Source organism: Myripristis murdjan, chromosome 19 (assembly GCF_902150065.1).
Source record: "Myripristis murdjan chromosome 19, fMyrMur1.1, whole genome shotgun sequence".
Lineage (NCBI taxonomy): Eukaryota > Metazoa > Chordata > Actinopteri > Holocentriformes > Holocentridae > Myripristis > Myripristis murdjan.
Genome location: NC_043998.1, coordinates 25,585,338 through 25,610,860, shown reverse-complemented (window position 1 = coordinate 25,610,860; position 25,523 = coordinate 25,585,338). Strand labels below are relative to the sequence as shown.

The 25,523-nt window shown below is 42.3% G+C and overlaps 1 protein-coding gene across 2 annotated transcripts; it reads right to left on the bottom strand.

Moving 5' to 3' along the window:
- Positions 1-19,714: 19,714 nt before the first annotated feature.
- LOC115377771 (tripartite motif-containing protein 16-like) lies at positions 19,715-22,823 on the bottom strand. Of its 2 annotated transcripts, XM_030077778.1 has the most exons (2): positions 22,803-22,823; positions 19,715-21,346 (listed from the first exon to the last, which is right to left on the bottom strand). In XM_030077778.1, the coding sequence occupies exons 1-2, from the start codon at positions 22,821-22,823 to the stop codon at positions 19,715-19,717; spliced, it is 1,653 nt and encodes a 550-aa protein (XP_029933638.1). The 2 variants fall into 2 exon arrangements, with proteins under 2 accessions (XP_029933638.1, XP_029933639.1); XM_030077779.1 differs by lacking the exon at positions 22,803-22,823 and having other exon boundaries at positions 19,715-21,418.
- Between the last annotated feature and the right edge of the window lie 2,700 nt (positions 22,824-25,523).

The window sequence follows — 25,523 nt, the reverse complement described above, 5'->3', positions numbered from 1 at the left end:
TTATTGTTGCAAAATAAGGGGAAAAAAAATCACCTGTTTTTTACAAATCATCACTTTACATCCCTGCTGATCTCTCTCTAACCCTAAAAGCAGCAGCACTGTTGTGTTTTCAGGACTTTTTCAAAGTGAAACGCTCCCTCCTCCTCCTCCTCCTCCTCCTCCTCCTCCTCCGCCGGGATAAATAGTCCCCGGGGAAATGTTTTGAAATAAATAGTCTAAATAATATGACTTAATAGTTCATTAAAGGGTTACAGTAGGAAATTTAAAGTGAAATGACAGATGATTTTTTTTCAATTGCTAATTTCCCGTGCCACAATATTTACCTAATAAACCCTGATTCTCCCTTTAATTCCCCCTTAAGTGTTTTTAAAGCTATAAAAAATATGTTTTCCTGTATAATACACTCTCAGTAAATATAGCACGTAATTGCACCTTTAGGGGTCCCACAGCTTGTCCCTGTAGAGATGGGCGTATCGATCCTGTGGTATCGATATATCGATACTCACACGCTACTCATTTGGCATCAATTTTCTTAAACAAATATCGGTATTAACAAATAAGAATTGGGGGTGCATGCATAACTTTCAGCTGTTTTAGATAGCTTCCTTCACTTACTATGTGCCGACACACCCCTGAGCCTGGCGGCGTATTGAGCCGGCCCGTGTCACGTGACGGCCCAACAGCACAGCCAGCAGGAGTGGCTCGAATGCGGGAGTCGGAGGAACACATGGAAAATAATGTCAGATCGGTCTTTGTTTCTTTTTTTGACAAGAAAAGTGCAAGAAAACAACAATAACAGTGAAAATGTGCAAATTTTTGTTCATATTTAGTTTATTTCATTCATATTTATGTTATTTACTTTAATTTTAGTTTTATTATGTATCGGCCATAATAAATATAGTATAAATGGTCTGTATTTGTCATGTAAGTTGTCTTAAATGTAATAATATTTTGAATGAAAAAAAAAATTGCCAATAAGAAATTATCAGTATCGGTATCAGTATCGGTATCGATGAAAATGCAAGAAAAAGTATCGGTATCGTATCGAATCCTAAAAGTGTGGTATCGCCCGTCCCTATGTCCCTGCAGCCTCTGACGTGCAGCCTTTGGACCCTTGTGGTTTGTAGCTTAGTCCAGTCTGGTTCCTGTATTAGAACTACAATATTAACTGGATCATTGTATGACATACACTATATTACCAAAAGTATTCGCTCACCCATTCAAATGATCAGAATCAGGTGTCCTAATCACTTGGCCTGGCCACAGGTGTATAAAATCAAGCACTCAGGCATGCAGACTGTGAAACAAGACATTTGTGAAAGAATGGGCCGCTCTCAGGAGCTCAGTGAATTCCAGCGTGGAACTGTCATAGGATGCCACCTGTGCAACAAATCCAGTCGTGAAATTTCCCCGCTCCTAAATATTCCACAGTCAACTGTCAGCTCTATTATAACAAAATGGAAGCGTTTGGGAACAACAGCAACTCAGCCACGAAGTGGTAGGCCACGTAAAGTGACGGAGAGGGGTCAGCGGATGCTGAAGCGCATAGTGCAAAGAGGTCGCCGACTTTCTGCACAGTCAATTGCTACAGAGCTACAAACTTCATGTGACCTTCAGATTAGCCCAAGTACAGTACGCAGAGAGCTTCATGGAATGGGTTTCCATGGCCGAGCAGCTGCAGCCAAGCCACACATCACCAAGTGCAATGCAAAGCGTCGGATGCAATGGTGTAAAGCACGCCGCCACTGGCCTCTAGAGCAGTGGAGACGCGTTCTCTGGAGTGATGAATCACGCTTTTCCATCTGGCAATCTGATGGACGAGTCTGGGTTTGGAGGTTGCCAGGAGAACGGTACATTTCAGACTGCATTGTGCCGACTGTGAAATTTGGTGGAGGAGGAATTATGGTGTGGGGTTGTTTTTCAGGAGCTGGGCTTGGCCCCTTAGTTCCAGTGAAAGGAACTTTGAATGCTTCAGGATACCAAAACATTTTGGACAATTCCATGCTCCCAACCTTGTGGGAACAGTTTGGAGCGGGCCCCTTCCTCTTCCAACATGACTGTGCACCAGTGCACAAAGCAAGGTCCATAAAGACATGGATGACAGAGTCTGGTGTGGATGAACTTGACTGGCCTGCACAGAGTCCTGACCTGAACCCGAGAGAACACCTTTGGGATGAATTAGAGCGGAGACTGAGAGCCAGGCCTTCTCCACCAACATCAGTGTGTGACCTCACCAATGCGCTTCTGGAAGAATGGTCAAAAATTCCTATAAACACTCTCCTCAACCTTGTGGACAGTCTTCCCAGAAGAGTTGAAGCTGTAATAGCTGCAAAAGGTGGACTGACATCATATTGAACTCTATGGGTTAGGAATGGGATGGCACTTCAGTTCATAGTATGAGTAAAGGCAGGTGAGCGAATACTTTTGGTAATATAGTGTATTTTTCATCATTTTCCACAAATCCACAAAACCGATTCTCATCTCAAGGTGACTCGACCACAGCCTACGAGTTAAAATCTACATTATTTATTGATCTATTTAGGTTTTTATTTATAAATTCATTCATTTATATATTCATTGATTCACTGTATTTGGCCCTAACAAACGCTGTCTTATGATATTGCTCCTCAACATTCAGAGGAAACGGTGCAGATGTGTAGCTTTCACTGCTAGGGAACATTAATGCACCTTTTTGGAAAAAAAAGGTCCACATAATTACCTTGAGGTCCAATAATTTGACCTGTAGTTGGGACGTTTGTGTCGATTAAACCCCGGGGGGACAGAAATGGACTCCTGATGCTGAGGGAAACAGTCAAAGCCGCTGTTTTGTTTTCTGGCTGCAGAATCACATCACATAGAAAAGATCTGCATGTCTGGTGCATCATTTTATTCACGTTTCCCGGGAATTCAGCGGCTCATGTTTGGGATTTTCAAAATAAAGTTCTGTGGGTTTGAGGAAAGCTCGGCTGCATCTGAAGCGGTTAAACGACACATCGCTGCATGGGTGGGTACATTTTGAACTTCACTGGTGCAAAACTAGAAGAACACACACGTACAGCGTACAGAGGGAACAGCAGATTACTGTTCAACACACACACACACACACACACACACACACACGCTGGACACAATATGTGATGTTTGCTTTCTGCTGGGGTTTCAGGGAGTCGTGTGGTATCGATCGTCCGCCTGCACTCACCGGGTGGAAAAGCCGCCGGGCCGCAGAGTGTGACCGTCCGAGAGCTGGGCTGATTTATCTCGAGCTAAACGGACGCTGCCGCGAGCCGGGCTGTTCTGCATCGACTCTGTACTGTACGGCCAGGCGGCGACACGCGGCGTCACGGCAGCTTCGGTGCTCCGGGAAAACGCTGGTGTGCAGAGCTGCTCGAGCCTCAGCATCACTCTGAAACGCAGGCGAAGCACGTTCCAACAAATTCAAAAAATAAACAGATGTTTATCACCATCCAGAAGGCCCTACCTGGAACTGCAGTATTTCCTACAGCATTTGAATGCATCATCTGCATATATATATATATATATATATATTTACTGTTTTTGGAGTTATATTTTTTTATGTTTGTTTTGTTTCTTTATTTTTTACTTTTTTAGTTTTTGTTAATTTTGTTTTGTGAAAAGGCCTTTTATTTATTTATGTATTTATTTATTTTTAAATAGGGTTATTTTTATATACTTTATATAGATATATATATATATATATTTTTTTTTCAATTAGATGAGACTTTATGATCTCTGACCCCCCCAAAAATTACCTCTATACAGGCAAATGTAAATGAACTAAAGGGGAGTTTGTGCAGTGTGTTCAGGTTTTAGGGGTGTAAAAAAAAAATAAAATAAAATAAAAATCAAAAAGCCAGCCATGGTTTATTGATTCCTGGCAGTCGGGACAAGGTGTTAGCTCTCCAGCCCACATCAGGCCAGTGTGTGTGTGGGCTCAGACTGCCAGGCCAAAGCTGTTTTTTGTCAGATCCAGATTGTGTCCAGATTGATTTTAGGAAGTCTGAACAGTCCTGCAGATCAGATCCAAATCGAACCTGGAGGAGGTTTGAAATGTGATTCCGCCTCCGTCTCAGTCTGGACGCTCAAACACCATTTCAAAGTGTCTGTCACGTCTCTCGCAACACGACACAGAGGACGGACGGCCGTGGAGAGACGCTGAAGTAAACAATCTGATGACTTTAGTAAACAGTGTGGACAGTCTGTCGTAAAGATCTGATCTGAGAGACAAACCTGATCTGCTTGCTGTCTGGACACGGCCTCCGTCTCCTCCTCAGAGCTGAAGTCTTGTTTTTGATCATTTCTGCGGCCAAAATCCCAGCAGCTCCACGGCAAATGTCAAAAAATGTCTGCACGTCTCGAATCTCAACAGATGGACAACAGCAGCAAACACGGCAGGTACAGTTATTATTCTTATTGCAAACCGAGTCCTGAGACACATTTAAGCTGCTGTGCATGAAAACTGTAAAACCTCACCGAGTCACTCAGCCTCGTCTTCACAGTTCAGATCTTTCTTCTAACAAGGTAAAAAAAAAAAAAAATCCTGCCAGTGGGATGAATGATCCCACTTGTTTGCAGAAAAATTCCTGAAACAAGTATAAATGTATTGAAACGAGGCAGAATGAGGCAGATCAGCCCCACTGGGATCCAGAGAATGACACTTGATTTGACTTGAAAATTCTGGAAACAAGTGGATTAGCGTGAGAAATAAGTGGGATTATCTCATCCCACTGGCAGTTTTTTTTTTTTTTTTTTGTAGGAAAAATAAAATTTGAACAGTAACGATTGGACTGGATGAACTGGTAACATGGAGATTTTTATTGATGTATTTATGCATGTATTTAACTTATTTATTTATTTTTATTTTTGTATTTATTTATTTGTTTTAATTTATTTTTTATGCATTTTGTAATTATTTATTTGTTTTAATTTATTTTTTATGCATTTTGTATTTATTTATTTCATTTATTTTAATTTTATTATTTAATTAATTAATTTATTTATTTTCCGCAGCACATCTCTCTGATCCAGCAGCACAGGGCCTGAGGTGTAAACTCATTAATGAGTCGATGAATCTGGCGGCTCTGTGTGAATGAAGAGAGAAGGAAGTCGCGAGTTTCCTCTGCCAATAAAATCTCTACACCCAGTTAATGAAACCAAACACTTCATTACACACACTCACAGCTCTCTCTCTCTCTCTCTCTCTCTCTCTGTGTGTGTGTGTGTGTGTGTGTTTCAGCCTCATTTCCCCAGCTGCATCTCTCGTGTCCTCTTCATGAAATTTCCATGTTGGAGTGCTGGAAATGAGGCTCCCCGGCTGTGAAATTAAACCGTCTTGTTTTGTAAAAAGCTAACAAACAGAATCAAACCTCAGTATATCACACATTTGTCAGTGTATCATATATTTGCACTGATGTTAGCTGTCTATTTTTTATATTATTTTATGTTATTTTTTTATATTATTTTATTTTATTTTTGTGAGGAGAACAATCAAAGTGGGTTAGGGTGGGGTTGCAAGCCCAGGAACCAGCTGTCTTCTTTTATTATTATTATTGTTAATACAGGCAATAATTAATACATACACAGTTTCCACTGATCAGCACCTCACAGTTATTCTTTTAAGTTTCCATCTTATAAACTGGGGCAGACTGCCAGATTAAAGGAAAAAATCTGGTTAATCCATGATAACAGTGTTTAAAGAACAGCTGTGGGGGATTCACTGTGCGTTTTATTGTATTTTTCTGATCCTGTGGAGACGTGGTCGTCAAATATCACGTACCTGTGTGACGCGAGATGGAAAAACGTCTTTCAGAAGATGAGGTAAGTGGTGTGTCCTCAGCTGTGTGTCCTCCAGGTGTAAAAGAGACACAGTGAAGTTCAGTTTCTGAAATCCAAGGAAATCCAAGGCTCATTTCCCCTCGGCTGAATTTCCTGAAACCTGATGAGTCCTGAAACAGCCCGTCTGCTCTCGTCTGTCCCGTCCTCTCTCTCTCTCTCTCTCTCTCTCACCTGTCACGGTTTATGGAAAGTGTCGTGTTTGTCCAGGTAGCAGCCAGAGGTCGGTTGATAAATGATGAATTATTGCAGCGACTCTTCCCTTTAGATCTGTTAGATTATCTGACAAAAGTTCATGTGCAGAAAAAGCCGATCGGCTCCAAACTGCGAGCTACAGCACTGAAAATAATTTCATCATCTTGCCTGCGATGCTTTGCAGGCGCTAATCTGGATAAATTGGTTTAAAGTATGTTACTGTTTAAAAAAGTGTGCGTGAAGGAAAACTGCATCAAACTGCCACAGGAAACACTTTGTTATTATTATTATTATTATTATTATTTTAGGAGGAAGAAATTTTGGCAAGACAGGAAAGGTGTTTTTACGTGAGCGCTGGGTGAACACCAGTAGTAGGAGGAGGTTTTTGAAGGTGGCACTCGAGGAAAGGTTCATCCTGTAGGGAGCATGAATGATGTGCTCTCCAAGTTTAATGATAATAATTCTGTAAGATCAAAGTTGACATTTTGGCCTGAGGGTGGTGCTACAGGTTAAGGTATCGGGGGTCATCAAAATTAAGAGGCTTCCTCATTGAGGGAGCATGAATGCACTCACCAAATATAAGGGCATGCCACTTGTTAAATTTCACGATATCGTGTGGGCAAAGCCGGTATTTTGGCCTGAGGGGGGCACTAGGAGAAAGGTCAATAGGTCATCAAAGTTGACAGGGTTCAGCCGCGAGGGCGCATGAACGTGCTCTCCAAATTTAATGCCAGTTATTCTGCAAGATTTTTAGACATCAAATTTGCTATTTTGGCCAGAGGGTGGTGCTACAGGAAGGGTAAAATAGTCATCAAAATCAAGAGGATTCTTCCATTAGGGAGCATGAATGCACTCATCAAATGGCACCTGTTAAATTTCATGATATCGTGTGTGCAGCGCTGGCATTCTGGCCTGAGGGGGGCGGTAGAGGAGCGGTCTCCAGGTCACTACAGCTCACAGGGTTCATCCTCTGAGGAGCAGGAGTGTGTTCACCAAATTTCATGTCAGTCCACCCAAGTTCATTCAGAGCTGCGTCACCTTCACCGCATTTTCAAACTGGAGCTCAGAGACAAAATAATCCGAGTTAATCCAACCGGACAATTATGTTTTGGGGCCTTCTCCATTGTAGCAAAATCATTATTTTGGAATTATATCATTTTTTTTTTTATTCATTCTATTAGTGGGTAAGTCATGTACAAATGTGTATATTTTAGATGTGTGGTCATGTAGTTCTGAACATATATAGCCACTGGATTTCATGCATTATGAGAATTGTATTGAATTACAGGAGTGTTTGTGTGTTCTAGTCTTGTCTTGTTTATTTAAATTATGTGTTTTTGATGTAATTATTATGGCTGCAGGAAGAATAGCTTCTGCAGCACTGAAGCTAACGGGAATCCTGATAAACTAAACTAAACTAAATTAAATTAAACATGTCAGCAGATCACAAAAGCCAAAGACAGGCTACACACTGTAACCTATCAATGTGGGTAATTAAAAAAAAAAAAACAAAACAAAAAAATCAGGCTTGTCGGGTCAGTGGTGAACATGCTTATCTAAAGATTCCTTATGATTAGCATTGTAGTAATTAATTAATACCAGCCGGCCCTGATTGCAAGATGTGCAGGAAGAGTGAACGGGCCAGTCAGCTAAAATAATAATCCCAGTTCCACATGTTACTGAGACTCAGGAAAATGCTGAAGCTCAGCTCCTCCACCTGAACAAAACAAACAGAAACCTGCCAAAGGTCAGACTGGGGTTTGGTTAAATTAAAGAGAAGTTCCTCTGCAGGACGGACGGACGGAGGGATGGAGGAAGGAGGGAGGGAGAGAGGAAGGAGGGAGGGAGAGAGAGCTTCAGGGAGAGGAGAGCTGAGAAATAATGCAGGAGGCGAGCAGACAGCGAGGCTGGACGTGTCCGCTGTCTGAGCCGGGCGCCGTCGAGACGGGGCGACGGGCGGAAGTGAGACGGAACATCATCAGCGCCTCGCCGTTTCCGTGGCACCGAGGCGACAGCCGTGTCAGAGGGAGGGGAGCAACACGGCAAAGTCACAGGAACGTCTGGGTAATGCAAACCGAATGTCACACTCAGACCTCGCAGCAGCTCCAGGCTTCTCGCCGCGGAAAAAAAAATCCCTGACAGCAAACAGGTTTCAGCTCGGATAGTGCAAAAAAAAATAAAAATAAAAAAAACATAAAACATCTGAGGTTGGCTGATCATCACACTGCAAAAACTCAAATTCTTTCTCAAGATTATTTGTCTTATTTCAAGTCAAAAATGTCTTATTTCTAGTCAAAATATCTCATTACACTTAAAATAAGACATGATCACCTCAGAAGTAAATTGTTTTTAGACAATTGTCTCTTGAAACAAGTGAAAATTTGCTTGTTTCATTGGCAAAATTTGCCAGTGGAGAAAGTGAAAATTCACTTGAAATAAGTGAAAATTAGCTAGAAACAAGAAACAAATTTTGCCAATGAAACAAGCAAATTTTCACTTGAAACAAGAGACAATTGTCTAAAAACAAGTTACTTCTGAGGTGATCATGTCTTATTTTAAGTGTAATGAGATCTTTTGACTAGAAATAAGACATTTTTGACTTGAAATAAGACAAATAATCTTGGTAAGATTTTGAGTTTTTGCAGTGCAAGCAATCAGTCGTGTCACCAGCTTGTCACAAAATGTAGAGACGCAGTTTTTCTCCTTTTCCGGGGATTCTGCTTTATTCAGGTTCTGTGGGGAAACCTCTGCAAGAAGAAGAGGAGGAAGGTGAGAGTGTGTCATCTGTGTGTGTGTCAGTGTGGACAAGTTGTTGAAGTGAGAGAGTGTGTCTGCTGCGACACCACGTGCTAAAATAACACACACTCTCATTCCCAGGTCGTGCACGTCTGACACCGACGCCACAAACCGGCATGACTCTGAGTTTCTGGTGTTTTGGACTTTTTGGTTTGGACTCGACTTTTGTTTTTCTGACTCTGTGTGATCATCCCCGGTTGTCCCGATCCCCTCCAGGTGTCTCCCTCCCGCCTCTCCTCTGTGTTCTCCTGTCTTGTGCTCCGGCCCCGTCCCCAGGTGTGTTTTATTATCTGATCGCTTCCTTGTGTCTTCAGTCCAGCTCCGTGTCCTGATCGCTGTCTTTGCTGCGTGTCATGCTTGTGGCTTCCCAGTGCCTCCTGTGTTCTCAGTTATCATTAAATATGTCTGTTTCCTTTGAGCTTACTGGCCTGCTTGCTCCTGCATTTGGGTCCTACTAATCTCCACAGATAAAAAAAAAACAAACAAAACAAACAAAAAAAAAACAACAAGACACACCTTTCACCTTTTAGCATCAGGATGAGACTCCGCTGTGATCACGTGTCAGTCACACAGGAGACAAAACCACTTGGCTGAGGTTAGGAAAGGTTAGATTTAGACAACATAACATGAACTGGAAACTGATTTGTCCAGAACACAAATGCAAATGAGAACAAATGAAAATTAAAACATCTTTATCCAACTATTAAAAATAATAATAAAAATCGTCAGATCCATAGGAAGGGTCTGAGATAAGAGAAATGAGCATTAAGGAGATTATCACCCAGAACTTCCCTCTAACTGACTTCTGCAAAATCAGAGATGTGCACATTGTTAACCAGCGACGTGTAGGACTACCGACTTCCACCTCTCAACCTCAGAGCTTTTAAAAAACACCTTTCTTCTTCTTCTTCTTCTTCTTCTTCTTCTTCTTCTTCCTCCTATAGAGCAGAAACATCAAACACGTCGGGGTGTTTTTGTCTCGCAGGATCTGCAGGCACGTTCTGCCACCTGTGACCCCCACCCCTAACACACACACACACACACACACGCTCAGAAAAACTGAACACACACAGAGATGACACAAAGCAGACAGCCCTGCGTGGTGCCTGCGGCGTTTTTTTTTTTTTTTTTCCTGGATGGCAGAGGTTAGGAGAGAGAGGCAGGCTGAGATGGGAAGAGGGAGAAAATGACAGAGAACAACATGGCCCCGCGCCGCCTCGACAGGGCTTCTCAGAGGTTAGCGAGAGAGAGTTAACAGGTAGACGGAGCGAACGGCGAGGTGGGTGGAGTGATGGAGGGCGAAGCTTCGGGTCAAGGCAACAGGGCGTCTTGATTGCAGAGCTGCGTGGAAAGTCACGCCGCGGGGCCGGTGCTGTTCAGAAAGAAGACTGAAAGCACCGACACCGGCGATTTTCAACGTACGGCCCGTTCACTGCAGTCTCTCCACATCTGACACGTCAACAAACCGTTTTGCGAATCACGTGCGAGAACTGAAGGTTTCACAGCGAGTCACCAAAACGTGTGGATGCTGTGGAGAGTCTCCCCAGGGACTATTTTCCCTGGCGGAGGAGGAGGAGGAGGAGGCGTTTCACTCCTTTCACCCCAGTTTGATCAACAAAGTCCTGAAAACCCAACAGTGCTGCTGCTTTCAGGAAAACCCACGTGGAGGACTTTATTCTGAAGTGCAATGAAAAACCCGTAAATTGCAAATCAGCTTGTGCACCTCATATGAAGTTGATCCACAGAAAACATCATATTTTTAATAAATGATGAATGTTTTTAACCGTTTATCAAGCAGAAATGCTGAACATTGTCTGACTCCAGCTTCACTAAGATGCTCAGTATCTTTTTTCTCTTCATATCTTTATAATTTTTTTTTTTTTTTCGGTTGCAGGTCACTCTAAAAGCCTTCGCGCACCAATTTTCCATCTTAATTTCTTACTTCGATAATATTTTTCGATCCTGTATCCGGTCAGTGCAAGGAATTCCATCGAGTGACGTTGCGGATTTTTAATTTTTTTTTCAGGTCGATTTGTCCGAGGTTTCGCTCACATCCGACCAATCAAAATGCCCGTTTTTGACGACGACACGTTCAAAACAGTCTGATCGCTCGATTAGCCCGAAAAAAAGAGAAGAAGTACAGAGACAAAAGTGTGGAGAGGAGGAATCACGAACGAGCTTCACGCTGACGATCCTGTGAGTGAATTTATTTTTCACTTTTCACTTTCACTGATTCGTCAACGGCTAGAATCGCTGCCAGTGGACGAGCTGATGCAAAGCGCCGGGGCATCTTTCTGAGTTTGTGAGGACGGTCGGCTCTCCGCAGCGCTGAGGAGGCTGCAGACTGAAGAGCAGAACGAGAGAAACACTTGAGGAAAACCGGTTGTTCACTTTGGATTCACCGTGCAGAGGTTTTTTCATAACGGCCTCCATCTCTCCTATTCGCTCTCTATCTCTCTCACCCCTCTCTCTCTCTCTCTCTTCTACAGCTTTCCCTCTTGATCTCTTCTCTATCTCTACCTCCCTCATCCATTTTTTTCTTACACTTCCCATCTCTCTCTCTCTCTCTCTCTCTCTCTCTCTCTCTCTCCCTCTCTCTGCCAATATTCCACTTGTCAAATGGCTGTTTGGCAGCATCTGCTCTTTCTCACTCTGCCAAACCATGTTCCTAACACACACACACACACACACACACACACACACACACACACACACACACACACACACACACACACACACACACACACAACACAGTCACACAAACTTACACTCACACGGATACTACATGAACACACACTTGTGCACACACACACACACACACACACACACACACACACACCGGTACACACACCCATCACATGAATACACAGACATACGTCAACACTCTCTCTGAGACACACACACACACACACACACACACATCTTGATTATGCAGAGGAAATTAATGGAGAAACTTCCCTGGAGGCAGAAGACAGCTAGACAGGCTTCATCAAGTGTGTGTGTGTGTGTGTGTGTGTGTGCCCTGATAGGTGTGTGTACATGAAAGCTGTGTGTGTGAGCTGTGCATGCCTGTGTGCTTTCATTTGCCATGGAATTCCCTATGTGTGTGTGTGTGTGTGTGTGTGTGTGTGTGTGTGTGGGTGTTATTTTGACACTATAGTTTCTGAATGACACGTGTTGAGTGTATTTTTTTTTTTTTTGCAGGATGATAAAACACACACACACACACACACACACACTGGAATGACAGGCAGCAGGAGTTTTGTGTTTGCAGGAGAGAGACCCTGAACCTGCACGGCAACGTTCACGGTCGCGTGGCAGAAATCACAAAAACAACAACAACCTGCATCAGGAGGGAATTTATCCTCGTGTGTTTGTGCACGAGGGAGAAGTTAACGGTGAATAGAAAAGATGAAAGTCTAGAAAAAAAAAAATAAATAGACATATTCATGTTCAGTTTTTGTGTAAATTTAATTCTGTGTTTATTCCTGAGGCTGTAGTTTGCAGAGCTCTGCTACTGGACTGCATTACACTGAGAGGGGTTTCTGATTATTTGTCCTCCCTATTTATATATAATGAGGTGGGACAGAATAGTGGAAAAAAAAGTGCAGCACTAACTATGAGCTCAATGCCAAACACAGAGGTGAATGACCACCTCTGTTACCGTGACAACAAGACAAGATGAGCATTATAGGCAGCAGGAGAGGAAACTTTATGGCACAACAGCTGGATTAGATTGGATTAGATTAGATTATACAGGTGAAGCTGGACACAGTAAAATGAGAAAATAAGTGCCGTAATGATTAAACAATGGAGGGGAAAAAGTTTCATCCTGTTGCTTTGAAAAAACAAACAAACAAACAAGCAAACAAACAAACATACACACACACACAAAAAAAAACAGAATCTGACTGTTTTATGCATCTTCGCTCCCAGGTGTTCAACGCCAAAGCAATGTTTTTTTTTTTTTTTTCTTCAAACAAATAAAAGTCCATGAGTTTTCCTGGTTTTATTCATTTCCTTCTCCTGCTATATCTTATCTTAATACTTGCTTTTAGTCTTGGCATTTCTGTTTTAATCTTGTACGTTGTCTCGTAAACCCTTCAGTCACATTTGTGAAGCACTTTGGGTCGACGCCTGTTGTTTTTAAATGTGTTATGGGACTTTTTTTTTTAAGAAACACATTTCAAATCTGTCTGATCACAGAACTTTAAAAAAGGATTTTCATCGTCTTCTGGGTGGTGTGATGCCGCCGGCCTGCGGTGTTTGAATGCGTCTGTCTGTCTGTCTGTCTGTCTGTCTGTCTGTCTGTCTGTCTGCTCGCTGAAATGCAGCTGATTCACCTTCGAACACGGTCGACTTTAAAACGTGGCTTTTAATTTGTGCAAAACCTGAACAGAAACACACTTAATGCGTGACCTCCTGTTGCTGGAGGGACAATCGTCCTTGTTTGTCTCACTGGGTGCATGCTGGGGTCTTAAAAGTGTATATATATATTTTTTTAAAAAATGATATATAATATTCTCCTAACAAGGCCTTAAAAGCACTGAGTGTCATTTCAAAAAGGTCTTTGATTTTTCTCGTCCTTTTGTAGGGTTAAATAAATACTGTACCATCATAAATAACTGGAATAGATAACTTAATGTGATAAATACACACATTTCACCTCACAAAGCTATTGTGTATTAAATATGAATGGGAGTATTATCAAGAACTTGGTAAATAATTATTTCACCAAGGCATAAAATCCATACTGAGTTTCCTTTATTGGTTATTCTTCATACTTTTGCCAGTATTGCAGAGCTGGCATTAAATTTCAGTCTATGTGGCATTAAACAGTTTTGAAAAGTCATAATTTCACTTGGAGAACCCCTGGGGTTACCCTGCTTTCGTGTGTCCTACCCGGATATTCAAGCATATTTAGGATTACTGCAGGGATTTTCAAAGCGACTTCCTCCACAAAGAACTCAAGCAGGGCAGGAAAACCTGAATAATCCAACAAATGCGAGTGATTTTTAATAATATCTGGAATATTTGTCTGATTTACAGTCGACCAGCCACCATGTGGGCTCCTGCTGAGCAATCTCCCTGTCCTGACTGTCTTTCCCCACTGAGCATCTATAAAATAAAAGCAAAAAATGTCAAAAAATAAGAAAGGAAAAAGAAGGAAAACACTGAGAAAGTGGTCGGTATGGATTGATAATCCACCAGCTGCTGGGGATTCTTGTTTGAAAAGTCACAAAAGACACAAAATTAACCTCCAGAAGAGCTCAGAGGCCGGAGGCAGAAATAAATATCACCTTCGTCTGCGTCTCCTCCGCACTCCGACTGCGGCGGTTACATAAGGTTCTCCGGCTGGTGGCTATGGGTCCCCAGAGTGGACAAAATTAGCAGCGAACAGCTTGAAGAGCTGCGTTCCAACACGAGACGTCGGCTCTATTCTTAAAAACGGACGACGCCTGCAGAGAAATGCTGGGTTCCAGGCCTGTGTGTAGGTGTGCTGTGTATTTATATGCATGCAGACACACACACACACACACACACACACACACACACACTGTCACTTCCACACAAAGTCACAAAGTACCAGAGAGAGCATCAAAAAGTAAAACAATAAAACAATAAAAAAAAAAAAACTGTATTATAAGTACCACAAACTACAGTCAGCAGTACTATGGATGGCTCTGAAAGTACTACAGACTTTACTAAAAGGTACCACAAACTGAAGTAAAAAGTACCACAGAGTGCCCTAAAATGTACCAAGACCGTAGTAGAAAAAAAAAATCCGAAAATTATGATTAAAAAGTACCACAAACTGCAGTAAAAAGTACAATGAACAGTTAAAAAAGTACCACAGACTTTACTAAAAGGTACCACAAAGTGTAGGTAAGTGTAGGTAAAAAGTACCACAGAGTGCCCTAAAATGTACCAAGACTATAATCAAAAAGTTCAACTAATTATGATAAAAAAAAAAAAAAGTACCACAGACTAGCATAAGATGTACAGCCAACTGCAGTAAAAAGTACTACAAAATACAGTAAAGGGTACCAGAAACTGTAGTCAGCAGTACTATGGATGGTTCTAAAAGTACTACAGACTTTACTAAATGGTACCACAAACTGAAGTAAATGTACCACAGAGTACCCTAAAATGTACCAAGACTGTAGTAGAAAACAAATTATACTACCACCTGCAGTAAAAAGTACTACAAACTACAGTAAAGGGTACCACAAACTGCGGTAAAAAGTACCACAGACTGACATAAATAGGAGCACAAGTGTAGTAAAAGTTAGCATAAACTGCAGTATTATGCACTACAAATGGAATCACAATATCAGACTGCAGTAAAAAGTACTACGACTCCAGTTAAAGTACCAGAAAGAACTCAGAAAACATGAAGCATAACTGTGTAGCCCCAGGCAATTTAATTTGCCTTTAATAATCATTACCATTATTATTATCATTATAGTGCTCAAAATACACGTTTTGTTAAAAGTAAATGTTTTTGATATTAACATGTCCAATTCAAGTTGAAAACTATATTATCTTGTATTCAACATACATTATTGGCAGGTATATAGTAAGGATTAGGATTAGGGTTAGGGTTAATTGCATGTTTATGGTTCATGGCACTTATTCTGTGTTTGTGAGTTGTAGTGCTGTAGATAATACAGCCTAACACGGCACACCAGTGGAGTCCAGTGTGTGAGTCGACGCATGCCGTGCTCTCTGATAAGTTTGGTAGCAACGCAGCAGCCGATATTGTGTATTAGCCTGCTGGTTAGCTAGCCTAGCCCGGTAGCTCCTCTGCCAACGTGGGAGAAAGAAGATTTCCCCCTGTCCGTCCGCCACATCACTCTTCACCACGCCACCACCGTCTCCAGGCCAGGCTACGGTTAGCCTGCAGTGATTACCCTGCCGGATACCACTGTAGCCCCTTTTCCACCAAACAGAACCTGGTGCTAGTTCAGTGCTGGTGCTAGAGCCAGTGCTTAACTGGTTCCAACAAAGAACCGGTTTGCTTTCCACCGGCCAAGAGCCAACTGGAGCCAAGTTTGGCCTTTAATAATCACTTTGCCCAAGCCGGTCACTTGTTTAGTGATGAGGCCCGTAATGGTGATGATGATGATGATGATGATGATGGTGATGACGATGATGATGGTGATGATGATGGTTATGATGACGGTGCCGACGCTGGTGCTGATGATGATGGTGATGATGATATTGTTAAAAACAGACCCTCCTTTGTTGCACATAGTAGAGGGCACCTCACTGTGTTTTCCTTTAAGCCTTTTTCCTGTGACGCTGTTTATGAATTGTTACAATCCATTGATACCAGGAAATCAACTGGAGAGGATAACTTGGACCCATTATTTATTAAATTAGCAGCACCACTAATAACAGAACCGTTAACTTATATACTTAATCTCTCCAGGTCAACAGGCATACTCCCTAGCATCTGGAAAACGGCCCATATCTCTCCTCTATTCAAAGGGGGGGACAAAAGTGACATTAATAACTATCGCCCTATCTCCAAGCTATCCTGCCTAGCAAAAATTATGGAGACACTGGTAAATCATCAACTCAAAGCATTTCTAGCAGAATACTCTATATTGAGCCCATTTCAATCAGGTTTTAGAGCAAAGCATAGTACAATCACAGCCACCACTCTAGTTGTAAATAACATCATATCTGCCCTGGACAGAAAAAAACACTGTGCTGCTCTCTTTGTCGATCTTTCCAAAGCATTTGATACAGTTGACCACTCCCTACTATTGCACAGATTACACAGTATTGGTCTGGATGGAAATGCATGCAGATGGTTTGTGAGCTACTTGTCAGGGAGACAGCAGTGTGTGAAAGTTGGGAGAGCTCGCTCAGAGTTACTACCTCTAACTAAAGGTGTCCCACAAGGATCTATCTTGGGCCCTATTTTATTTACAATTTTTATTAATGACATTGTTCTATCTCTGCGTGATTGTCAAGCTCATCTCTATGCAGATGATACTGTTATCTACTGCATTGCAGATTCCCCACAGCTAGCTGTTGAGAACCTACAGCTTTCATTTAACGTCCTCCAGAATGCACTTATTGATAATAAACTGGTATTAAACGCTAACAAAACAAAATTCATGTTGTTCTCTCGGGCCAGAGATATAGCCCATAATAACCTTTGTTTAACAACTAAAACTGGAATCAGCATTGAAAGAGTTACAGCATACAAATATCTCGGGATCTGGCTCGATGATAAATTCACTTTTAAATTTCATATAGAGAATCTAGTGAGTAAACTGAGGCAAAAACTTGGGTTCTTATATAGGAACAAAAACAGCTTTCCAATGATTAGCAGAAAGAGGGTGGTGGAGGCAGTCTTTCTGTCTGTTTTAGATTATGGAGATGTGGTCTACAGAGGTGCTTCTCCTTCCACCCTTAAGCCTTTAAATGCAGTCTACCACTCTGCTCTTAGATTCATTACTGGTGCAAAATATGATACTCACCATTGTATTCTTTATGATGCAGTCGGTTGGCCGTCGCTTAACGAAAGGCGCGACAAACATTGGTATCAGTTTATTTTTAAAGCCTTAATTGGTAAGCAACCTCTCTATATCACATCCTTATTGGAATGGAAAACAGGGCCTCACCTGACCCGCTCCAATGATTTAATGTTTTTAAGAGTCCCCCGGGCTAGCTCAGAACTGGGGAAGACTGCCTTTTCTTATGATGGGCCAAAATCGTGGAATGCTCTCCAAAGCTTTTTAAAACTGGAAAGTCTACCCACTTATGCAGAATTTAACTCTATTATCACTAGCCACTGTGTTTCTAATTGTAACTGTTTTAATTGAAGTCCAGGCGCATTTCTAATTTTACATAAGCTAGTTTTATAACTTTATGTATTAACGTGTATTATGTGTATTCCCCTTTCTTCTGTTTATTATGTGAGGTATATCCTATTTGTTGTTGATGTATTTTAAAGTGTATCTCGGCGGCATTGTAAAAGAGGGAAACCTCAACTGTCTTCCGAGCATAAATAAAGGTTTCAATCAATCAATCAAAGTCAGAGCCACGTCATGACGTCAGCGGAAAACGTGATGACGTGGGTGTGCAAGACGCTCGCTCGGAATCACAATAACCAACATGAATGAATGAATGAATGATAATTAATCTTTTGCAGGAAATGACATTGTCACGGCAGCTCCATCACTTCAACACACATAAAACTGCACACTCATACAATACAGTGGCTGCAGCGTCTCTGTCTCTGTCTGCCGGTCCTGTCCTGAAGCCGGTGAAACTGATCAGTGAGTCGGGGATGATGTTGGTGAGCCACGTCTCAGTCCAGCATATAATGCTGCTTTCCCCATACAGTTTGAAAATTTTGAACACAACAGTGTTGCAGCAGCCGTGTCAGTGTACCTGATGTGACCTGATGTCACTTCATGAGGTGGAACATCCAGGAGAGCCGGATTCTCTTAAGAAGTGTGTGGGCCAAAGAGTGCTGTGTTGTGTGTTCAGCTCATTCACAGTGCCTCTATCCCGTGCACCTCATCCATGCCCCTATATTGCAACACTTATGGTATAAAAATTAAAAGATGTTTGGCTCGTTCCCGTTAACTCAGGCACACATGCCCCAAATCCATCACCTCTGTTGAGGTGTCTCAAAAAATGAATGCTTTGGACTTGTTGTTTCATTGTATGTCATGAATTAATGTACAGTTTATTTGTTACCTCAATTAATGAGGTAACAAATAAACAACACTTTATTTAAGAATTATGTTGTTTTTTGCAATAAAAGGTGAAAATGATATGCTATTGATGACTGAACAAAACTGACAAGAGGATGCATCAGTAATTAAATCCCCCAAACTTCTGGTTTCATATCAGAAGAAAAATGGGAATGGCGTCCACAATCCCAGGTGAAGAAAACACAGTTCAGTTCTGAGCTCAAAGTGTCGATCAAAGCTGGTTTCATTTCATCCCAGACACAGAAAAATGTCATAAATGACTTTTGAATGCGGGTATTTCTCCCTCCTGTCACTTTGTCTTTTCTACTGTTCATGGAGGGCGTTACAGCACTTCTTTGTGTTTTAGCAGGTAAACCAGTCAAGACATGCTGTCCTGTTACTGTCAGATTCTCTTCAGCTGGTTGATAGACTTTCTGGAACGAGAACAGAAGAAACACTGTTGATTCTTGGAAATATTTTTTATTGATTTTCATAAACATTCACTTGGCTGACACACCTAATCAGTAAAATCTCATAACAGGCGTTTCTCTCTCAGCAGTCACGTGATTCTCACACTCGACCTGTTAAACCAGCATGTCAACAAGAACAATCATTTCATTTGCAGTGCATTAAAAAAAAAATCATAGTTCCAAAGTCCTGGAAACCAAATCAACAAACAGCTGTTGAGCTACAAAGAAGGACGAGTGCAAACACACTTCTGACTCCATTAAGCAGCAAAACAGGAAGAGCAAAAACATGTTACAGGAAATATTGAGTGAAGTTAAGAATCATAAAGAGCCTCTTCAACAGTTTAATCAGAGATAGTTTTTTACATTTCCCTGTGAAGTGCAGTTCATTTGGCTTCTCTCTACTGTCGACTGATGGAGTTCAACCCTTATCCACCACGGCTGAACAGACCAAGAACAAAATGTGCCACAGGTGACGTCTGGGAAGTGCAGGACTGACAAACCACAGCAATGAGCTTTTAGCAGCAAAATAAAAATGAAACAAAATATTTTGCAGAACAATCATTTTAAAATGAAGACATACATGTGCAGATCTTGATTAAAAAAAAAAAAAGAACGGAAACAAGTGCTTACCAACATAGATGTTATAGAAATAGACAACAGAAGTGCTTTAATCACTCCTGTCTACTTGAGCTCACAAAACTCTACAGTGGCTTCACTTCCAAGCGCAACTCCAGCATGGAGAGGCTGAGTGAACGTGGTCTGGACTCTGTGGAGGAGAGTCATGGTTTCAGAGACGCTGTAGAAGGACAGAATACCTGCTGTGTGATCCAGGTACACTCCCACTCTGGAGGACACAGGGAGCAGGATGTTAGTTGAGATTCTGTTGTGTCTGAAGTAAAAGTTTATGTCGTAACAAACCAATGACCAAGATTTGTCATTGTGTCCAAATCCACATTCAGCCCCTTCCCCTGTTCTGCTGATATCCTGATATGAGACTGCTATATAAACTCTCCTCTTCCACTTCACCTCCCAGTAACAACGTCCAGTCAGACTCTCTCTGCTCAGGACCTGATGCCATGCAGTAAATCTGTCTGGGTGACTGGGATATGACTGTTGATGTGTCATAAATGTCACTTTTCTGTTCCCCTCAGATAATGACAGCCATGTGTTTGCTGTGTTTGGATCCAGTGTGATGTGACATGAATATTGTAAGAGCTCAGCTCTGGTCTTGGGCTCTGGTTGTGGCAGTAGAACATCCACTCCAGTCACTGTCAGTGAGATCTTGGACCGTTCCTCACTAAGAAGCTCCTGTAGTTTGTCTCTCAGCTCGGACACAGCTGCAGTCACATCCTCAAAGTAGCTCAGAGGACGGATGTTGGTGCTGGGTGAGTGTGTAGATTCACTGAGACATGAGAGCGAGGGGTAATTCTGTAGGAAATGGATGTGATCCTGTGTGTGTGAGAGCTGCTCCAGCTCAGCGTCTTTCCTCCTCAGCTCAGCGATCTCCTGCTTCAGCTTCTCCTGAACTTCTTCAGCCCGACTCACTTCCTCTTCCTGCTGGGATCTGATCTGCTGCTTCACATCAGACCTTCTTTTGTCAACCAAACGGATCAGCTGGGTGAAGATCTTCTCACTGTCCTCCACTGCTTTATCAGCAGAGCGACTGATGGCCTCCACCTCCTGCTGAAGCACCTTCACGTCTTTCTCTCTGTCCTGGATTCTCTGCTGGATTTTTTGCCGACTCACCCCGAGCTCTTCCTGCCTCTTTTTCCGTTCTGCTGCAGCTGAGACTGTGTCGTGGCCTTTATGTTCATCCATGGAGCAGAGATAACAGATACACTGCTGATCAGTGCGGCAGAAGATCTTCATCACCTCATCGTGACGAGAGCAGATGTTCTCCTGAAGCTTCACGGTGGCTTCCACCAGCTTGTGTTTCTTTAATGGAGCTGCATCGTAGTGAGGCTGGAGGTGCTGCTCACAGTAAGAGGCCAGACACGCCAGACAGGACTTGAGGGCTTTCAGTTTCCTCCCAGAGCAGACATCACAGGCCACATCTCCAGGTCCAGCGTAGCAGAGATCAGGAGGAGCAGCTTGGAGTCCCATCTTCTTCATTTCCTCCAGTAACTCTGCTAACATGGTGTTTTTCTCCAGGACAGGCCTCGGTGTGAAGGCTCTTCTGCACTGCGGGCAGCTGTAGATTTCCTTGTGCTCCTCTCCATCCCAGCAGTCTTTAATACAGCTCATGCAGTAGCTGTGTCCACAGGGAATAGTCACCGGATCCTTCAGCAGGTCCAGACAGATGGAACAGCAAAACTTTGCAGAGTCCGGCTGAATTCCTCGCTGAGCCATTTCCCCTCTCAGTCACAGTGAAACGTCTGCTAGTTTCACTTTCTATCAACAGATAAGAGTTGTGCTCCGATCCAAAGCAAACAGCAGCTTTTCCTCACAGTCACTCGCTGATCTGCTGTAAACGGGCTTGTGGGCTCTTGTCCTTCACACTGTGTTGTTTCCACTCGTCTTTAAACTGTCAGATGTGAGAAGGAGGAAATATCTGGGCAGAATATGACTCGTAATGTTTGAGGTCAGACAGAAGAGGGAGGGGTTCAGCTGCTGATTCACTCCAGGAAGAGGAGCGCTCTTAAAGAGGCAGTGTGTGTTTAGCTCTTATTTACAACATGAAGTGAAGTTTATGACAGAAATAATTCAACTGTTTCATCTCATTTTCATCTTCAGCCAATAGCTAATATGATCTCCAGTTATATTATGACCCTCCTGTCAGTGACAACTCAGTCAACACAACAGATCCAACAGATAGAAAATATTTTGTAAGAAAGGTGGTAAAAAAAAAAAAAGTCTAGAGTGACATAAAGAGACTTGCGGAAGTGAAACAAAACTCCATTCATGCTGCAACACTCCTTTAACCCCTTCAGCTCCAACTTCCTCCTAAAACTGCCTCAGATAAAGCTTCAAAGTTAGAAAAAACGTTTGTTTTCCCAAAGTCCCGCCATGTCACATAGATACCCAGTGTTGGGCAAGCTGCTTGGAAAATGCAGTGAGCTGAGCTGTACACTGTGACTGTGACTGTACATTACATGAAGCTTCACTCCACTGAAGCTCCCACCAGAGAAATGCAGCGAGCTGAGCTACAATAACATGACTAAATGTAGCTCAACTACATCAGAGCTACTTTTTTTTTTTTTTAAACATCAAATCATCTTCATTCTAAGTCATTGCTCTCTTAGTGATCAATAAAACTGTCAACTGTCAATAAAACTGTTGAGTTCAATAGTTGATGAAGCTGTGCTCTCTCTGCTTTTACTGCTATAAACCCTGGAAACAACAACACACAACACGCCTCACATGATAACACAAAGCAGGTGTTGTCTGTGTGTGTGTGTGTGTGTGTGTGTGTGTGTGTGTGTGTGTGTGTGTCTTTCCAAGACTGTATGTACCCCCAACATCTGTCACTGTAAAGATAGTGCAGACTATTTAAGTAAGAAACAGGGTTTGGAAAGAGATTGGACGAGGAGATTGGCCATAACTCGTCTGATTGCTAAAACTGACACACACACACACACACACACACACAAATAAATTATTACATACAATAGAAGGAATATGAAATTCGTCCACCATAAAGTTTAGCACATACCTATTTAGCTTTTTTCCTGCCTATATTGAACAGATTATGTCTAATATTAAACAGCTGAGAAGGAAATCATTGGATTAGGATTAATTTAGCGACACCAGATATGTGTGTTGGACCTGCAGGGTCTAAACTGCTGCTCATGTGTTTCCATTCTGTTGACTCTTACCAACAGAGGAGAAAACAACTTGTTTTAACAACTAAAAGATGTGGAAAATCAAATGTACAGCCATACCCGTATCCAGAAAGAAATGACAGGGGGGGCACTAAAGATCCCAGGGGGGGCAGTGCCCGCGCCGGTGAAAAAATTTTAAGCCATTTTTTCAGCCAGATTGAGAGGAATATCTCATTTCTCATTGTCATTCTCATTCTAATCATTCTCATTCTAAGTTCTCACCACACCTACCTCTGTGTTTTTGACATAAATCTATCTATCTATCTATCTATCTATCTCTCTGTGTGTGTCTGTGTGTCTCTGTCTGTGTGTCTGTCTGTCTGTGTCTCTGTCTGTCTGTCTGTCTGTGTCTCTGTCTGCCTGTTTCTCTGTGTCTCTCTGTCTGCCTGTCTGTCTGTATAGATAGATAGATAGATAGACAGACAGACAGACAGACAGACAGTAACGTGCGGTGTGGTCCATGGCATGGCCAAGGGTCAATTAACGCAGCAGAATTCAAATTGCATAGCGCATGAATATGAAATATCTATTATACAACACGTAGATCCGACCGAGCAATCTGATTGGTCAATCAGACGTTTAGAATGTGCTCAAATGAGTATGATAGCACGGCTAGCCTTACTCTAATGAAAAATACCTCATCACTGAAAATATTACTCCGCCTATATCTTAGTGCCCAAGTCTGTGTGGTTTCCATGGCAACACGAAACGTTTCACTGAAACCCGCATCAAATGCTGCTGTCAACTTTGTTTGCCTGCATAATGGACCGTTTTGTCAGTTTTTATTTATTTGGCGACCTAAGTTTGGATAAATGGCTGAACGAGGAAGACAAGACAGAAGAGAAAAAGCTGAGACACGTGAGCTTGACGAGTGAAGAGCTGGATCAGCTGGAGAGGTCAGGAAATGAAGCCGGTACGGCCCGGTCAACGTCTTGGGCCGTCAAATGTCTACAAGACTACCTGACAAACACCGGACAAACAGCTGATTTCTCACCTGTAAGGAAAGAAGAGCTAAACAAATCCTCTGTGAATTTTATGGAGCTTTAATTTCTATAATAAAGAGAATGAAGTGCGGAGTCAGCACCACGGACAGCACCTGCTGAGGCAGATTCAGCACCATGGACAGTTCCTGCTGAGGCGGATTCAGCACCATGGACAGTACCTGCTGAGGCGGATTCAGCACCATGGACAGTACCTGCTGAGGCGGATTCAGCACCATGGACAGTACCTGCTGAGGCGGATTCAGCACCATGGACAGTACCTGCTGAGGCAGATTCAGCACCATGGACAGTACATGTAAGATTTTCCACGGAGATGTGCTGCTATAACTTTGTTCTTGTTATTAATGTGTTAATGTTATCCGTTATTAATTAGCCTATTGATCGTTATTAATTTGTTTAGTCTTTATGAGTTTCCTAGGCCATTGATTTAATTAATTTGTCAATTTGTTTGCATCTGTACATTGTAATGAATATTGAATAAATCAACACATCTGTGAAAACTGCCGTCTTTATTTCAGAGATAAATTGATAACAGCCTGAAAAGGTGAATAGCAAAAGCCCCTGAAAGGTGGGGTTGAAATGATATAACTCTGTTCAGCCTTAATGTGCCTGGTTACTTTTGTTACTGTTGCTGCTTAGCCACATTAATCGGAGCTGACGTTAAATTGGAGTGACACACCCCCAGCTGAAATAAAACATCTGCCGGTGAGTTTATGAAAAGACAGATGTTTGTTGTGGCATAGACACTGGAAAACAGTAGCCTATATTTAAATATAACTGTTAATATAAGTTGTAGATAAAGATCAGCTGGGTTGGTGAGTCGTTGTCACGGCAACTGTTAACTTAAAACTAACAAGTATAACTGAAGTGTAACTATCAGTCCATGAAAAAAATATCTTTTTCCAGCGGATATTCTAGTGCATCCATATTTGTAATTAATTCACTCCGATCAAGTTTTTTAACAGACTAACGTTAAGTCTCTCTCCCTCACTCACTCCCCTCCCTCGCGCGGCACGCGAAAATGAACGGTGCGTTGCTTGGTTGGGATTGGTCAGGTTTCAGGCAAGAGGAGTTTGATTGGTTAAAGTAACATCAGGTAAGCCAATAAGATGCAGAATAGCCTGGGAGTCATCACAGAGATTTAATGTGATGAAGATTGAAATTAAAGAGAGAGAGAAAGAGAGAGAAAATATTTAACATAAAGAGACAGTAGTACAACGTTTCGTGTCGAAAAAGAAAAAAAAAAAAGCTTTTCGTCGCTTTTCGTTCAGGGCAGGCCCAGCTGATGATCAGGGCGGGCACAGCCCCTTAAAGTCCGCCCTTGAACACGGGTCTGTGTACAGCAGAGGAGCTGAGGCGACGTGGATCACAGCCACAGAGAGGCCAGATGAACCTGCCAGTGATGTTTATGAGAGCGGGACAGTGTTGGACTGTCAGCACTCGCTGGATTATCTGAGGAAACAGATAATCTGAGGAAACAGAGCACTGTGGAGCCTCTGAAGTCCCAAAGACACGACAAAAGAAAGAACAGAGGTTTGGGTCAGTAACATCTCCCACCTACCAGCTGGTTAACAGGCTGAAATCATCTGAAATGTGCCGTCGTCACCGGGGAGCGAGTTTCTGTCACGCTGACAGCTGACAGCTAACTCCCAAAGCTAAACTCCCAAA

What these genes read in the sequence shown, in the direction of transcription:
- LOC115377771 (XM_030077779.1), bottom strand. Translation starts at nt 21,382, where the DNA reads ATGGCTCAGCGAGGAATTCAGCCGGACTCTGCAAAGTTTTGCTGTTCC.